This window comes from Eptatretus burgeri, chromosome 15 (genome assembly GCF_056783735.1).
Source record: "Eptatretus burgeri isolate ZD-2024b chromosome 15, Ebu_testis_v1, whole genome shotgun sequence".
Taxonomy (NCBI): Eukaryota; Metazoa; Chordata; class Myxini; order Myxiniformes; family Myxinidae; genus Eptatretus; species Eptatretus burgeri.
Window position 1 is genome coordinate 7,769,290 of NC_140975.1, and position 18,958 is coordinate 7,788,247.

The window sequence follows — 18,958 nt, forward strand, 5'->3', positions numbered from 1 at the left end:
TAATGATAATTATGATGTCTTAGGTCATGTGGTGTGGCAGCCATGTTGAAAAAAAGGAAAAACTTTGGACTTCTGTATCTCTGTAACTGCACATTTGAAAAAAATTGAAACTTGGCAGAGAGTAAGTACTCTGCATGGAGAATGCATGTGATTTTTTTTTGGATTTTGTGAATGATGCCATGGGTGCCTTCATTATGATGTCATAATTGCATACGTAGAGCGCTACATCCGATCAGTATGAACATTTCTGTGGGTAATTTTGGGATAAACTGGTGAACAGAAAAAAATTGATGACATCATCACTCACTTGGTTCAGCACCCATATTTAATAAACAGAAGAAAAAAAAAACCTTCAAAAATATTTTCCGAAACGGCTGAACAGGTCGATGCGAAACTTTACAGGTATGACTGCCAATCTATGAGGAACAAAACGATCCCACCCAATGATATCAGAGGTCACATGGGTTGGCAGCCATATTATAGATTTACCTCAAAAGCCATTAAAAATCCTCTACTCCAGAACGACTGGACAGATCAAGGGGAAACTTCACACACATGTTCCCCAAGTATTGGGGATACCAGAGATATTCTGATACCAGAGATATTGGGGATATTCACCAATTATAATTGATCGGTCACATGATCTAGCAGCCATATTGGATTGAACATAGATCTTAAAAAACAAAATTTCTCTTGAACCGCTTTAAACTGGAACCGCTTGATTATTATCATTATTTTCTCTTGAAGCGCTCGATGTCAAACTTCACGATTATGATATCGTCGTGATGGTGAATATATGTTTTAAATTTCAACCTGATCGGACACATGGTCTGGCAGGCAGAATTATTTATTTATTTGAATCAGGATTATTATTATTATTATTTTTAATAAGGTCCACTTGGCTGCACATGGATGGGTTTTAACCTGCCTTCATCTTTGCTTTTTGTTTGTTCGGGTTCCTTCTGATGACTCCAATGCTGTACCTCTTTGGTCTTCCATTTGATTTGAATGGAATTCATTTTAATCCCATTCCAAATTCAATTGAATAATAATTAACGTCTTTGGTCAAGGTCAGTTGTATGATCAAAGCGGGACGTCTTGGTACCCGGTCATCACTTGCAGCAGTTCTAGTTATGTCTATTATTCATTACGTAACACATCAGTGCACAAACACCACACAAAACAAGTCCAGGCGAGGGTTTGCAATCTCTGTTTGCTCTTTTTCTTGTTTGATGTTGCGATAACTCATGATTTGTCAACGGATAATCATGTGGTCATGTCATGCGACTGATTCTTTCGTTTTCATCCACCAAACCCCAGATTCTATGCACTGGGCTTGTTGTACAAGTGCCATGGACAGGAAGAAGTTGCTTTCCAGGTGAATCTGCGCCAGTTCATCAACACGGCAAAAGACTTTTCTCTCCCTCAATATCGTTATGCTTCCTGGGAAGCTAATTATTATCTAACATGTCCACGACCTTCCTCCCTCTTTTTTATTTTATTTTATTTTATTTTTTTTTTTGATCATTGAAAAATTAAGAAGGGGGTAGGGAAGTGGGGAAAGCTGCAGATGGGAATATACAGGAGTACGAAATTTGTGACAATAGAGCACCGAAGTGTGATGTCACATTGGCATAGTAACGCTCGACTGGTTCTAAATAAAAGAACATGGAAGCACGGTTGCTTCGATCGAAGGTGCTTGGTGTTTTGAAGCGTCGTTAAATATGGCTGCCTTGCTGATTACCTCATTCGCGACTTATTTTTGCGACCGACCAAAATTTCTGTAAACAGCAGATCTGATCATGTGGAAAATCTTTCATATTTTCCAGGAGAACTTGGGAGAGTTGGCCAAGCTGGCATGAAAAAGAAATCTTCCAGAGTTTGCGGAATTACATGGCAGCTTCATGCATGTGAACTGGTGCTTGGTGGTCTGTCTGCACACCTGTGTAGAAAAGAAATTAAAGAAACACCATATACAGGTGGTGGACAAAAATAAACGGAACCACCAGGCGAAATGAAGGACACCAACAACGGCTTCCATACAGGTGTAGCTCGTGTGTTAATTAAGCAAATAGCATCCCAGCATACTTAGGGTCATGTATAAAAATGGTGCACAGGCCAGGTTGCCGATAATTATGGCTACAAGAGGAGACCACTCCCAATGTCTCCATCTACAGAGCATGTGGTGTCACCCAGTGGTTTGATGCACATGACACTGATGTTATTCATATGTCATGGCCTTCTCCTTCATCATATTTGAACCCATTTGAGCATTTATGGGATATTCTGGAACAATGCCCGAGGCAGTGTTTTCCACCTTCATCAAACGTTGTGAGTTGATTGACTTTCCCATGGAAGAATGATGTCGCAAAGCTCCTGCAGAATTACAGACACTGGTGGACTCTGTCACAGTGCATACAGGCCAGAATGGCCGCACGTGGTGGCCCAATGCCCTATTAAGTGACTTTTTTGTGGTGCCGGGTTCGGTGGCGAGGATCACCGCTTGATGGGGCAGTTGTTAGGCCGTCTCCCACCGGACTCCCGGAATTGAACGTCGTCGCTCCGGACAACTCCAAAGCCGACGGTTCACTTAATCAACCGTGGTCACCAATATTTTGACGGCGTGGGGTAGGGTTTATTTGTCTATTCCAATTTATCCAAGTACCCACGCCGTCTAACTACCGGGGAAGCCACACCCTCGGCAGGCTTCGTCCGAACTGAGTCGCTGTTACCGACTCAGGTCCGGCGTAACCAAGTGGGAATTACCAAAACCTGCTGGTCCAAATAGCAATTTATGGCACAAGCGGCCTCACTAATTCTCAAGCCCAAACCATTCTGGGTCAATAAAAGAAAACACAGACAACGAACTGGAATATTTAACAGTTATTTATTTACAAGGGGCAATAGGGAGGGAAACACAGAGCAGACTTGATCAGGAATATAAATGCAGGAAAATGTACAATGGCAATCACTTAACAGTTTTACTTGGACTGGCGCCACACACAGACACACACACCCAAAAATAAATGGAGCCGGCTGGCCTTTACTCGACCCTCCAGCCGCGGAGGATAGGCAAGCTGGGGGTCAGAGGCTGGTCGGGTACCTGGCCGCCTCGTGCGATCTGGCCGACCTGCACTTGTGAGCTCTGGGACCGTGGAACAGCTTTACGATGAACCAGGCACACCAAGGACTGTGGGACTTGAATCCACAACCAACAACACACCAGGCACCAAGGATCGAGGGCGAAGAGACAGATGCCAGCCAGCACGATCCAACCACGAACCAAAAAGCGAGACGAGACCCCCGTCTGTCAGGATCGCGCCGTCAAGCCTCATCTCCTCATGCTGGGTCGAGGGATCGGGCTCTCTGGTAACTCCCCCTCTCATTGGTTGGGGGGGGGGAGGTGTCGGGTGATCGGTGTCCTCTCCTCATTGGACGAGGCCACCTCCGGTCTCTGGGCTGTTGCGGTGTCCACCCCTGATTGGACCGAAGAGACATTCTTTCTTCTCGGGGCGGAGCCAGAGCTCCGAGGCGCCTTTGTCTTCCCCGTGTCGACAGGGGAGACATTCTTTCTTGATGGGGCGGAGTTGGAGCTGAAGCGATCTCACCCCTGATTGGACGAGAGGAACATTCCATCTTGCTGGGGAGGAGTCGGCTCTGAAGTGATGGAAACTCCGTCTACGTTCGTGGCCTTGAACACGTGCGTAATGGAGCTGAAGGAGTGGAGCGGATTGATGTAGAAAACTAACTTGAAAGAAACTCGCAGCGCACACATGAAATTCCCATTAGACATAAGGGAGGAATTCTAACTATCCACATACACTTGACGAAATAACTAAACTTTGGGTCAACTGTATGTGTGAATGCGAATGGTTCCAGATTCGTAACAACTTTACCTTGGTGTTTCCATTTTCGTGTGTGTGCGCGTGTGCGTGCGTGCGTTCGTGTAATATATCCACAACCAACAACATATATATATATATATATATATATATATATATATATATATATATATATATATATATATATATATATATATATATATATATATATATATATATATATATATATATATATATATATATATATATATATATAACAATATATATATATATTATATATATATATATATAACAATAATATATATATTATATAATATAACAACATATATATATATATATATATATATATATATATATATATATATATATATATATATATATATATATAGCCTGGTGTTGGCGCAGTGGTAAGGGCAGCGGCTTGGGATCCAAAAGGTCCTGAGTTCAAGCCCCGTTGGGCTACTGAATTAATACACCAGGGGGTTGACTCAGCCTGTCATCCTTCCGAGGTCGGCGAAATGAGTACCAGTATACTGGGCCGGTGTATACCCAGGTTAATATAGGTGTACCATATCCCTGTGTCGTAAGAGGCAACCAGGGTTGCGTCAGGAAGGGCATCCGGCGTAAAACATGTGCCAAATCACGATGCGGATCAAACGGATGATCCGCTGTGGCGATCCCTAACGGGAGCAGCCGAAAGAAGAAGAAGAAGAGATATGTATATATATATGTATATATATATATATATATATAGTAGAGTGGCCAGATAGAAAACCTGCAGGTATGACTTTCCCATTGGTGATTACAATCTGGAACGAAACACTGTACCATCTTCGCAAAGCTTTGGCGAGCATATTCTACAATAGTGTAGAACCAGGTCATTTTCTGTCAAGCTAACGTGACATCGTCCCTTCGATGCTCCATACAATTGGGCTACAGTAGTTTGAAAGGCAAGTTAGAATGTAAAAAGTCTTTCATCTTGTTTGAAAAAGGATTGTGAAGGGGTTACTTGAGGTTTCAGGCAATAAAAGGGGAAGAAAGTTTCAGAAGCCACGGAACCCTCTTTGAGGTGTCTCAAAGTATGGAAGTGTAAACTTTATTGAGAATTTGATGAAAACTTGTGATGTTGATTGAAATGAGCAAGTTCTGAATATCCTTTCACTGTATCGGCTAGCTCTTCTCTTTGCTGTCTCTTTTCTCTGAAACCTCCCCCCCCCCCTTTTTTTTATTCTGAGCTACTCCTGATATAAGAGATGCGTTATAAACCACTTGTAACCGTCATAACGTTACAGGAGGAGAACCATAAACATGTGGTTCATGAAACAAACTTTCCATTGACTCTCCATTTATTTGACTCCTCAGCTTTGGCGGCGCATTGTTGATGGAGAATTGAAGGACGCTACTCGGACTGACCTATTGGAGTACCTGGTGGACATGCTGGGGTCATGCACTGAGCGCCACCTACTATGGGAGCATGCAGCCTGGGCTATACGTACAAAACCAGAGGTGTTGTCTACCTTTCCTTTAACGAACCATGAAATGTCCTACCTCCCCTTTCAAAGTTCAACTTTTCATCTCTGTCTGTCCTTGTTTGCTCACTCTTTTGTATACAAAGTCGAGGTTCATGGAGGATTGAGAATAAGAGAAACAGGAGATAGAGTGGTGGAGGGGGAGGGTGAACACACGAATAGCAGGGATGAGGGACAAAATAGAGGAACACCTCAAACAAAATGGAGGAAAAAATAGAATGGCACTGAGTGGAGGGCATAGTCTTGCCTCGCACACTCATTCTGAACAAAAATACCATTGTTGACTGAACACGCTACTATTATGGCCCAAATACCCATATCATCCATGCACATGGTTATGTCACATATAGTGCCATGATCCATAGCTTTATTCATTGATTTTTAGGATATTTAACGACCACTTTTGTACACATTAAGACCAAATTGTGTCTGAATGTGAATATGAAAAAAATATTTCTAACTATATTCCACCTGGCTAGTCGATCATGTCTGAAGTTTCACATCGATTTGTTGAGCGGTTCTGGAAAAGAAGACCATTTAAGTTTTTATTTTCAATCGAATATGGCTGCCAGATCATGTAACCGATTACGTCAAAAGATTTAATTATTCACTCGCATCAGGCCGTAGATCAGATTTATGAAGCCTCAGATTTTTCAGATGAGGATTTTAATTCAACCAATTATGGCTGGAATACCACTTCGCCGATCCATCCATCCATTGGGACCATACTCTATGTTGAGCGTTGGTGCTGCCTAAGCAGTCTCCTTGGCTATTGGGCACAATCCTGGACGGGTCGCTACGCCGACACAGGACTTCACCGATGATGTCATCCTGATCCCGCCTATGTCCTCCATGGGGAGTTGATGACGTATGCCTAGTTTCAATATTTTTTTGGAGATGTGGTCCAAATTTTTTCCTTTAATCCAATATGGCTGCCATTCCATGTGACCTCTGACATCAGATTTATCATCAAAATCTTCTCCAGGGGGAGTCCCTCCTATGTTTACAGTTTTGCATCGATCGGACAAGCAGTTGCAGAGAAAAGAAAATTAAAGCAAAAAGATATATTGACGTAGACAGATAGACAGACAGACACATTGCAAGTCTTTCAAACCCCTTCGGGGTGAGGCTATTCAGGGATGTGGGGAAGAAGGAGGGGTAGTGGAGGACACACGGGGGTGAACAAGATGGATGTAGAAGAAAAAAAACAAGAATATTTGGAAAGAGATGGGCTTGTGGTAGGTTAATAGGGGTAGAAATAATCATAGTTTTGGATGGGGGATGATCTGAGATGCTGGTGAACAGCTCTCTCGAAGACCTGGAGGGAAGAATGAGATTGAAGAGAGTGTGGAAGTTGGGTTCCAAAGGTGGGGAAAAGGAGGAAGTAATGAGTGTAGATGAGCTCTTTCTCTTGCCTTAAGCTATCAAGATTGCATCTCCAATCTTTTATTTGTTGGTGTGCAGGTTGGTGTGAGGGTGTTTACCCAACTGCCCCCTGGTGATGGACCTCCCGTCGAAGAGGTTGTCTCTTTTCTGCAGGACTATCCATCTGCCCTTCGTCACTACTTGGAACACCTTGTTTGGAGTAGAGGACTACAGGTGGTCATGTTTTCCTTTTTAAACTATTTATTTGATCTTATGGGGCAATGCATCAGCCGCAAAGTTATGCGGCTGCAATGATTCTTCCAAAAGACATCTTTCATCACTGAATTCCAGGCGTATTTCCATTTGAGAGGAAGGGAGGATTTTCAATATCTGCGGGTGAATGACGAGGTTATCCATGTTGATATTCGTTTCTCTGCAAACGTATTCATGTAATAATATAACTAATGGGGTTGAACAGACTTTGGAGCTTTGTAATTCCATGTGACCATTGTACTTCCCTCCATTCCCCATTCTTGGATAGTGATCTGTGGTTCTTTCTTGTGAATGTAGATGGCCATGTCAACAGATGATTTGATGTGTCATCTGACCTTACCTGTGCATGATTTATTGCCCTTGCCAGAGAGTATTGCATTTGGGTCAATTTGTTTGTTTTGTTGCTTGTGAAATCAAAGATTCGCAAGTACAGTATATTGGTTGGTCTGTCTGTCGGTCTGTGTCTCTGTCTATATGTCAATCGCAGGTCACAGTTTTACTCCGATCTTCACAAAACTTAGCCTCCTGGTAGAGGTAGTGACAAGCTATAAGCCTATTGTTTTTCAGGTCAATAGGTCAAGGTCACAAATCGTCAATTTTTATCCGATTGATTTGACATAGATCTGCATACAAGTAATAATCAGTTTTAGTCGTTTCAGTTTACATCTTGTGATTTTAACGTTGCTGGAAAATAGGGGACATTATATATTATCAGTTCAAGTCGTTGACAAATAATATATCATGAGAATATGGAGAAAATAATGAATAATTAATTCCGAAGAAAAGCCCTGATCAGCGCGTCAAGTGCGAGACGAACCGTTTAAAATTTGTTTGTTTTTTTAATAATCTCTTCCGTGTTTATTTATTTATTTACCATTTTTGCTTTTGTCATCAAATCTTCACCAAAATCCTTCATTATGAGTGTTCAGTTCTCCCAGAACCGAAACGCGTGCCAAGAGGCAAAGAGAAACACGAGTTACCAGAATGCCGCCATTGTCCAGCAAGCTTTTAATCCGACCACCGCACAACAGGACCTGTCCTTGCACGCGCAAACGCAACATAGCAAAACATCACACATCCTCCATCTCAGACAATTAACACCCTTTTATATACCCCCAAGAACAAATGTAATCCCAAATTCTCTAGCAATGCCCATGGCTTATGCACTCATGTAGTACACAATATGTCAATGAGAGCAATGAATACTTCAGCCTTTGTACATTGCATGCTTGGCCTTTAATTATTTTTACAGCCACAGCAATCTGGGGTTGTTTTGGTTTTCGATCTCTTTGTGGGTAATGCCTCCTGATGACCATTGGCTCCGGAACATTGACGACCTTGGGGCCCTGGATGTCATCCACTGCAATGTTGCTCTCGCCAGGTGCCTGTGTGTCACTCCCCTGATGTTCAGGAGCTTTCTCCACCTCTGCTGAAAAATCGACATTGCTGATGACTTTCGATGCCAACGTCGAAGCTCTGTGTCTGATCTGGTCGGCATGTCGCTTCCACATCTGCTGAATGCCTCCAGTTGACACTTCCACAGTATATGAAACGGGACCCGTTCGCTTGGCAATGTAACCGGGTACCCACTTGTCGCCCCAGCTGTAATTTTGAATTGAAACGTGTTGTCCAATTTCAAACTCCTGAATGCGAGTGTGTCGATAAAGGATGTATTATTGAGAATGTGAGTGCCTCTCTCAAGTAATTTTTTTTCTTCTTTCTTTTATTTTGTTTTGCTTTTTCCTTATCTTTATCTAACCTTCCCTTAGCCCCTTGTCTAGAGCGGTTTTATGCCTTGTTTGGGACGATTTCCATGCATAAAATAAGTAAGATCTGTAAATGCATGTCCGAGAAATGGTTGAGGATGTGTTCAACATCGGATTTTTACAACTAAAATGGCTGCCAGTCGGCCATCTTTGATTGAATTGTGAAACAAAAGGAGGCGCATATGTATACCATCGTGTATTGTCTTTGTGCCAAGTTTGAACAAAATCGGTCCCTACATGTCCGAGATATGGCTGCGGATGGACAGACAAGACCCAATCCATAAGCTCACCATTTTGGACTAAGTCCAACAGGAGCTAAAAAGTACGTACTTAAAGAATTACATTTGTCTGGAACAATTATCTTTGTTGTTGTTTTAGAGGGGAGGGGGGGGGTGGTCACTTTTGCCGAAAAGACGTCAGTGTGAGAGCCACCACACTGCCTGCAGGACTCCATAATGGCTGCTATTAGGCCCCGCCTCCACATACTCTTCTCCGTTGTAGTTACCTGGACTGCAAGCGTAATTGTTTGTATCCTGCAACCATATCCTGATGTAGTGATGTTACTTTTATGCTTCGTGTTGTAATACTCATTTAAAACCATTGGGTCAATTTTATGCATGGTGGCGGATTAAGGTGGGCTGTATTCACATTTGTGCCTGATCGGCCGCACGTCAGGCGCCGCACTTTAGGCTGCTAGTGGCTCGTGGGCCGTGCAATGAAGGACGGGGTCGAGAAAGTACGGAACATGACTCGGTCTATAAAATACATACGATTGGAACGTCAATCTATCCAATAAAACCGAAAAGGTCTGTTTGCTGTTGGAATATAAACTGACGTCAATGCGTCGTCTAAACGCTACAAAAAAAAAAATAAACAACGCACCAAGTCCTGTCGAGGGTCTGCAATCTCTGATAGCTGAAATTGAAACGAGAAAGAACAATTGTGACTAATATTAGTTCCTTTTTTTATGTTTCCATCGATGAAGTCACCAGAGGCATTCTGTTTTTGGGTTGTGTCTCAGTCCATCCGAACATATGTCCGTCCGTGCTAATTTTCTGTTTTCTTTACAACCGCTTATCCGATTGACACGGAATTTTCCACAGGTGCCACTACTCATTTAGAATGTTTTATTGATAATTATGATGTCGTAGGTCACATGGTGTGGCAGCCATGTCGGAAAAAAGGACAAACTTTGGACCTCTATCTCCGAAACATGTCAAGTACTCCCCATGGGAAATAAGTTTGATTTTGATTTTTTGATGTCATTGGTGGCTCGTTATGATGGCATAATTGCATACGTTGAATGCTTAATATTGATGATGTTATCGGTCACGTGGTTTGGCAGCCATATATATTTTTTTCAACATAAAAAACCTTCAAAAATCTTCTCAGAAACTACTGAACAGATCGAGGTGAAACTTTACAGGTACATACGAGGTGTGTTCAAAAAGTATCCAACCTTAATTTTTCGTGCGTAAACAAATGAAGCTAGGGAGGCGTGGTTTGGTGCACGTATGTAGGCGATCCTAATTCGTATGCGTGAATATTTTCCCACCTGCAGAAGCTGTCAGTCGCCGACAGACCGCCGATGAGTGAGGAAATGTAAGTGAGCGCCGTCGGATTTTCGTTTTTGACAAAATTGCGGAAAAACTTGAACAACGCTACTGCATCAAATTTTGTTTAAAGCTTGGCGATTCCCAAGTGGAAACGATCCGCAAGATTCAACAGGCCTTCGGGAACGAAGCAATGGGCACCACACATAAAAGAGTGGTACAACCGCTTCAAAGATGGTCGCACATCAGTGGAAAGTGAAGCACTTTCTGGTAGGCCCTCAACATCCCGAAATGAGATCGTCATTGACCAAGTGAGGACCCCGCTGATGCAGGATCGTCGAATCACGATCAGAGAACTTGCAGACGAGGCGGGCGTCAGCATTGGATCCGTTCATTCCATTGTGACTGAGGATTTGGGCTGAAGGAGAATCTCAGCGAAGTTCGTGCCAAAGCTGCTAACGATCGAGCAGAAGCAACTCCGTTTGGAGATCACACAGGACATGCTGGAGACTGTGAACAACGATCCCAGCTTCTTCAACACAGTGATCACTGGCGATGAGACCTGCGTTTATGGGTACGACCCAGAAACCAAGTTCCAGTCATCACAATGGAAGCATCCAACATCCCCGAGGCCAAAAAAAGCAAGGAAGGTCCGCAGCAATGTCAAAGTCATGCTGACCATCTTCTTTGACTCTAGTGGCGTGGTTCATCACGAGTACGCACCACACGGCACAATCTTCACCAAAGAGTACTACCAAGAGGTACTGCGTCGCCTTCGTGACGCTGTGCAACACAAATGACCGGACCTGTGGGCAGCGGTCAATTGGCAGCTCCATCACAATAACGCACCCACCCATTCTTCACATTTGATACAGAGTTTCCTGGCCAAACACAACACACCTGTGCTTCGTCAGGCTCCCTACTCTCCCGACATGGCTCCGTGTGACTTCTGGCTTTCCCCCACGCTGAAATGCCCCTGAAAGGGACCAGATTTCAGTCCAGAGAAGACATCATGCGGAATGCGACGGACCAGCTGCGCACCATCCCAAAAGAGGCGTTCCAGTGCTGCTTCCGACAGTGGCAGAACCGTTGGGAGAAGTGTGTGGCAGCCCAAGGGGACTACTTTGAAGATTAGTGTAAGTTTGTTGTATCTGGATACGAGTATTTTTTATGAACAAAGGTCAGATACTTTTTGAACACACCTCGTATGATCGGCTATCAATGAGGAACAAAAAGTTCTCCACTTATCATGTCGTAGGTCACATGGTTTGGCAGCTCTGATTTTTTTTGTTTTTGAAGAATATACCTTTAAAAATCTTCTCCAGAATGACTTGACAGATCAAGGGGAAACTTCACCTACATGTTCCCCAAGCTTTGGGATTACCAGGATGTTCAAGAATAATTAATATGCACATGGTCTGGCAGCCATATTGGAGTGAACAGAAATCTTTAAAAGATTCTTTCTCTTGAACCACTTCATCAATCAAAGTGAAACTTCACAACTATGATCTAGTAGTCATGGAGAATATACTGTATGTTTTAAATTTCAACCTGATAGGATGGATGCATGGTCTGGCAGCCAGAATTACTTGTGTTTTGAATGTGTTCAGGGATTTAAATCAAACTTGATACAAGGATGTATAATGATGTAATAATGTTGGTGTAGGCATACCTGTCGAAGAGTGCCATTCTATGTTTTTGTTTTTGTTTAATCTCGCTCTGTCGCAGTTGGAAAAGTTCCATACCCACCTGGCCTTGCTCTACCTCGATGAGGTCCTTGCTCTGTTGCACCCTCGAGGACCTGACAACAACGGCCACAATGGGACTGCAGCATCAGTAGACGATCTCAAAGAGGATGCAGACGGAGGCGTTCACTCGAGGTTGGACGGATGCACAGGAAGAGAGTCTGAGAATGACGGGGCATTGCTGGCAGCACGCAGTCGCCTGCAGTGGTTGCTTCAGGAATCAAAGCTGTACAGAGCGAGTCTGCTGCTCGGTGAGTTTGTTCCAAATTATATTGTGAATTTGCAAACTCCGGTAATGTTCTGAATTGAATTACAAACTCCATAACCCACCTGATGTACAGGGCGGCTCGGGAATGCACAACTGCATATTGAGCGGGCAGCACTGCATGGTCGCCTTGGGCAGCATGTGGAGGCTCTCTCTTTGCTGGTGCATGCAGCCGGCTGCACACATGAGGCACGGAAGTATTGCCTCAGGTACGGTGATGCCTCGGAGCCTTTGGAAAACGTGAAAGACAAACATTCGCCCCAACAGCCTAGCCCTGACGGCCGCTATTGCCCTGAGAATGGACATTGGAACCAGGAAAATGGCTTCGCTTGTATAAAACTTGATAGAGAAACGTGGAGTGAAGGTGAAGTGGAACATAAGGAAGTAATGAAGGGCATTCGTGGAACCTGGGATCAAGGGCCCTGTGGCAGTGCTAAACAGGTTGGTTCTGATGGTAGTGTGCTCGTTGTAGAGCCGGCCCGACCAACACGACAAGAGCTCTTCACGGCATTGCTAAGGATAATGCTGCACCCGCCGGATGGCCGGCCACCTTTGGAGCTTGAGGCGTCAAAACTGCTGAACAGTGACGGTTCTGAGTTTGAGGCAATATCAGCACTTGAAGCATTACCGGAAGGCTGGTCGCTGAACCTAGTTGCGCCTTTTGTGACTGGATCTTTACGGCGAGCGCTGCACACTCGCCGCTCAGCGGAGGTGGCAAGAGGTCTATTACTGACGAGGAAGAATGCTGCTAGGGCAGCAAAGGTGAGGTATGCATGGAACATGCAGAGTTTAATGATGTGGTTGGTTTACGTGACGTCTACTCACTTACCTCCCAGCCTCCCCTTTGTATCTATTCTAATTGTCATTTGGGGTTTTTTTTTTTTTTTTTTTTTTTTTTCTCTCTCTCTCTCTCTCTCTCTCTCTCTCTCTCTCTCTCTCTCTCTCTCTCTCTCTCTCTCTCTCTCTCTCTCTCTCTCTCTCTCTCTCTCTGTCTCTCTGTCTCTCTCTCTCTCTCTCTCTCTCTCTCTCTCTCTCTCTCTCTCTCTCTCTCTCTCTCTCTCTCTCTCTCTCTCTCTCTCTCTCTCTCTCTCCAGATGGAGTTGAGCCATATTTCCATCCGTCTTTCCGAGGACAGCGCCTGTCCCGTGTGTCAGATGCCGTTATCTGAACCAGCCTTCATGTGGTTTCCAAACGGCACGGTGGTGCACCCAGCCTGTGCGCGATCTCATTTTGCTTGCCCTGTTACCGGCAGGGTCTTCAGTCCAGAACCACCTGTACAACAGCACCACAAGTCCTGAGCGCTCCTCACCTACGATCTCTCCTGAACTAAAATTATCCTCCTTTTTTTTTGTGGTCTTGCCATGATGCAAATTTCTTGCACTTTTCTGATTTGCTTCAACTGTCGAGGATCCCAAATGGTAACCTCGTCTTTGTTGGGCTGTTGGTGTAGTTGAAATACCATATCTGTGGATTAATTTTTTTTTTCTCGTTCGTTTCCAGCTCTGTCCCCATATCCTGGACTGGAAGGAATGCAATCGTTGGACAAAATATATCCTGCCAGTCATTCAGGAAATGTGAATTAGGTGATCATGCAGTGGGTTGTTGTCCCGCACCCCCAGCCCTCTATGCTCTGCCATATGGAGTAACAATCTGGACTTTCTGTTCATCTGGTCTTTTCTTTTAATGCAGTGTAAACAGCAAACCAAGTAAGTTTGTATTTTGCCCCGCACTCCTCCAAAGCATTTCAATTTTTACTTTTCTTCAAAGCTGCCCTATTTCATTTTAGACGGGTTTAACATTACATCATCGAGGGAAACTGCTATCCGAGCTGAAGTACAAATGAAAACCACTTTTCTTGTATCGTAATACCGATGTTATCACTGCTGTGTTTGTACCGCAACTTCTGCTGTTTTGGATGAAGTTTGTTTGTTTGGATACCTTCATTTGATGAAGGCTGGGGATACCTGTAGGACCGAAGCACAAGGGCTAGTGAGATTGCTTGCAGTTGAACGACATCATTGCCCTTCATACAAGCGGGCAAGATGCACCGATTTCGATATAAAGAAATGATTGTGAAAAGCCTTTACGATGAATATTATTGCTCTTGTATAACACTCATTAGTTCATCCTTGCGCACACCTTTGAACATTGCAAAAGGAAACGTGATGTGCATCCGAGGACGTGTTTTCGGGAAAACAAGAACGACTTTTAAGCCGAACACCCCCCCCCCCCCCCAAGACAAAACTCTCCATGAGGCGTTGCGGGTTCTCTAATGGTGGTATATCCTGCTCTGCTTTGAGAAGTTGGAACCTTGGGTTTGCATAGAATTTTATTTCATCCCGGTTATTGAGGCCTTAGTGGCTTGAGATTACTTTGATTCCTGCAGCAGGTCCGAGCTACGTGATGACTTCCGAGGAGCCAGGAGAGTCGGTGCTGTATTGATGGTGATGTGCATGCAGTACACAATGTCGAGGGAGCAAAATGGTTTGTAAAGTGTGTGCGTGTGTGCGTGCACACATTGTATTGACTGTGAAAAACACTCACAACATTGAACTTGGTCTGTTCGAAACATTTTTGTATGTCGTGCTTCGTGGCAATGCGCACTTGCTTTGCCTTTTTTCTGGCTGGCAAAGTGCGATTAAAAAGAAATGTTTTCTTTTGAATGCTTTGTTTGTTTGTTTGTTTTTCGTCTTCTGTTTAAGGCACTTGGATTGATAAAGGTTTTGCTCCATCCATCATGTTTGCAATGATCAGCCTGTTTAACTCTTAATTTTTTTCTTTCACATGTGCTGTACAAAGAGTGCTAGATGTATGATTGTACGCATCGAATGATTAACTTTGAACGGAATAGACAGACAATAAATATTTGATTACTGTACATGTACTGTTCTGCTTCCGTCGTTTGTGCAAAAGGTCGGCAGCCTTGGTGTGGAGGTCAATGAAGAATGGCTCGTCGTTTGCAAAATCCTGCAGAGTCCTTGCTCCTTCGTACAAAGCTTTGTACCATGCACACCACAGGCAACAACCGCACGTGATGATGACATAAACTCAATTTCATGATGCAAATAAAATACATAAATATATATATTTTTACAGTTAAAAAGATACTTCTGGCTTCAGCTTCACTGCGGCCTTCAGATCGTCAGCCAATTTTTTTGCAATGCCCGGCAATCTTTTGGGACTCGATCCACGGACGTGTTTCTGGCTCACTGGCCTTCATCAGCATGGAGTGGATTCTGTTCAACTTTGTTGTTCTCAGAGTTTTGTTCTGAGGGCTTTTTTCAGGATCGTCACCGAACTGCCTTCAATTGTAGTTTGTAGTTTGTTTGCGGTAATATTCCCAGCGATGGTTTTCCCCTAAACCGCTCACCCTTACCATTCCTCCCCCGTGCCTCACGTGTGCAATACTTCTGCATCGGAGGATTATCTACTTATCCTCAACACTCCAGGTTTCCATTTGTAGTTTTTGTCTCTGGAGTGTTGGCTTCATACAAGGAAATCTAACACAGATGGAGGCCATTCAGCTCAACATGCCTGCACGAACACCATACTCATTTATCTACACAAGATCCAAGCAAGAAAATGCATTAAAAAATTTTTTTTTAATGTTTTTGTTGCTTTGAGATTTTTTCCTTCTTCTTCCCCTCAGGGGAGGGGGCATGGACTTGGTTAAAAACATACATTAACCACACAACACCCCTTGACAAGACCCCCACCAACAGTACGTCATACACAATCACCCATCAATATTCAAACTACCGAAAAGTTCTGTCAACATCCCTATACCCCTCCATCTCCATAACTTCCAGGTACCTTTCTAATTCAAACTTATCTACTTTTTCCGCTGCCATTACCTTTCCGGGGAGACCATTCCATGCATTCACTACTCTCTGAATGAAAGTCCCCTACCTTACTACCGTCTTAACTCTCCTCTTATTTACTCTCAAGCTATGGCCCCTGGTCCTATCACTGTCTACTCTGTTGAATAATTCATATGCACTTATTTTATCGATTACCTTTCGTTATCTTGCACATCTCTATCATATCTCCTTGTAACCACCTCCTTTCTAGTGTGTAAAGCCCTGTCCCCTTCAGCCGCTCCTCATAGCTGAGTCCAGCTAGGCCCGGAATCAATCTAGTAGCCCTGCGCTGATCCCTCTCTCTGGCATCTATATCCTTCCTGAGTTGTGGTGACCAAAACTGCACACAATATTGCAGATGTAGCCCTCACTAAATTCCTGTACAATGTTAACATCACCTCTTTTGATTTATAAATGATCCCCCTCCAAATACAATGTAAAATCCGATTTTCTTTACCTATAGCTGCCTCCCAGATCTATTACCACCCCCACTTTGATGGTGGAGTGACAGCACCTTTATGCCTTCTTGCTTTGGTGCATAATAATGCCTTTGCAAGGTGATGTTTTTCCTCGCTTGAGAAGGTGGTCATTATTTTTGACAGTACACATTCCTGCTGCTCAGAGGACCGCACAGACGTATGGTTTCCACTACAGGAGGCCTGTCACTCATTGCTCGAGATATTTTTCTCCTTTTTATCAACAAAAGATGTTCCGTCGTCTCCCCGTGCCCTGTCTTCATCACCTCTCATGTTCTACTGAAGGCCCCTCTGCCACGGATTGTGCACTCGCCGTGCAGCTTGCCCAAGACTCTGGCGTGTGTGTGTGGGTGTGTCCTCCATAACTCCAAAACTATTAAACTTAACAGCCTGAAACTTTGCCTGCATACTAAGAAAACTCCAAGGTAGTGCATGAATGAAAATTGGGTGGTTGGGTTAATTAAAACAGCCCTTTTGAACATAATTAACGGCATTATTTGATTTTATCCTTAATCAAGGCTTCATCCTTGGTCACCTCGCTATCCCTCACTGAGGTCTTGATTTGCTATTTTTTTTTTGGCCTTCTCAACAATGCCTCGACTTGGAACAAGCCGCAACAGTTTCTTAACGGTTTTTTTTTTATTCTCCATTTTCCTCACTGATATCGAAAGCTTGATCATCATATCTTTGAATCGCTGGGTACATCGCAATGCTTAGAGAAACGCCCAGAGAAACCAGTGTTCGTGGCTTGATTTCATTTCCGCAAATGCTATAACCTCTAGAATCTCTTCACCTGAGCCAAATTTCAAAATTTAAACTTTTTAATTCACCTCACCAGCAGTTCAGACTGAAAAAAGAAAAAGTGTTCATTTGTCCAATTCGGATATTGTTTGATATTGCGGGCAACTCGGGGCAGTGATTCTATCAAGGTTTGTGTTTAATCGGGGAGCTGTTTAACATGACTGACCGCTAATCGCTTGCCAAGCCAGCTGTTCCCCATCATCCGTTTCATTGGAATGCATGCTTGAGTGCTCCACAAGCTTCAATCTCTACAAGCTTCCATGGCAATACCATGGCTCGGTTCTCAGTGGGGAAATCTCTGGAGTTCGTAAGGCAAAATAAATTAGAGTATGACAATGAGTTAAAATGTTTTTCGTGGTTACAAAACAATGAATCGCCACATCATGGGAGGATAGCTGAGAGGTCCGCTCGCTCTGAAGCTTTCGAGCCTTGGGTGGAATCCTGACCCAGCTATAAGCTGTTATCCTGTTGTTTCACAAGGTGATTCATCAATGTATGTGTCTTCTCTTAGAGGGATGTTAAACTGGTTGTCACAACTTCAGAAATTCCCTCCTTCTCTTCTGCACCTCTTTCCCTCCTCACTCTCCTCTCCTTTCTCTCCTCCTCACCCTCCCACCCTCTTCTCCTCCTCATCCCCTCTGTTAAGGATTGACGGTTTTGTTTTGAATTTAAAACTGCTTCCCCAGAGTAGCAGGTACAAATCCGATTCAGAGTGAGCCGATCGGAGTGGTGCAAAGGTCGCTGCATGTGCGAGGGTGTATGCATGCAGGCAATCCTTTGCCAGGTACATGGCATGGGTTTTAAATGCTCCCGCCTGGTTTTATATTGAACCTGGCAGTTAAAAAGAATATGTTGCTGTTTGTGCATGTTTTATTGCCCTTCCCATCCCCGCCTCCCTTACCCTCATGGTTTCCTCCTCCAAACCCCCTCCCCTCTCCACCCCCACGGACATCTCCGAGTGGTGTCCACCTGCTATTGTAACGTACCCCCATTGCATTCAATTCTGTACTATACCACCACCCCCACTTCTCCACAAGTCGAGAACCCCCTCCCCCCCTCACGCTTTACCTCCTCCAAGGGAAAACAAGTCATACTGGATTCAATGCATGATGACATACTTAGCAAACTTCTCCTGAGACACCTCGGAGTGGAGAAGACTAGACGTCCAGCTCGTAATTCTGTATACTGGCCAAAAATCAATAACAAAATAGCCAAGTTTGCCAAGAATCACTGGAGCCTTACAAAATACCCATCACACCTTGGACCAAGCAAGGAACTGACCTTTTTGAATTGAAGGATGAGGACTTTCTCATCATTGTGGACTCTCACTCCAAATATGCAGTCATTTACAAGTTAACCAGCACATCAAGCGCATCAGTCACACAAGTAACAACATTTGCATTCGGTCTCCTGAGAGCATCAGTGGGGATAGTCTCTGACAACGGTCCACAATTCAATGGGAAAACATGCAAGGACATGTGTG

The 18,958-nt window shown here is 43.9% G+C and overlaps 1 protein-coding gene across 3 annotated transcripts in view; it reads left to right on the plus strand.

Annotated features, from left to right (window-relative positions):
* Positions 1-15,216, plus strand: part of LOC147011435 (transforming growth factor-beta receptor-associated protein 1-like) — a 31,054-nt gene extending 15,838 nt beyond the window's left edge. For 2 of the 3 annotated variants that reach the window (XM_085857893.1, XM_085857894.1), the window contains 6 exons: positions 1,321-1,378; positions 5,205-5,348; positions 6,836-6,970; positions 12,057-12,324; positions 12,415-13,100; positions 13,433-15,216. In XM_085857893.1, the coding sequence (XP_085714019.1) occupies positions 1,321-1,378; positions 5,205-5,348; positions 6,836-6,970; positions 12,057-12,324; positions 12,415-13,100; positions 13,433-13,636 (1,495 nt within the window). In that variant the 3' untranslated portion in view covers positions 13,637-15,216. Of the gene's footprint in view, positions 1-1,320; positions 1,379-5,204; positions 5,349-6,835; positions 6,971-12,056; positions 12,325-12,414; positions 13,106-13,432 lie in introns of all 3 variants that reach the window. The other variant, XM_085857895.1, reaches the window with a different exon arrangement.
* The last annotated feature ends 3,742 nt before the right edge of the window (positions 15,217-18,958 follow it).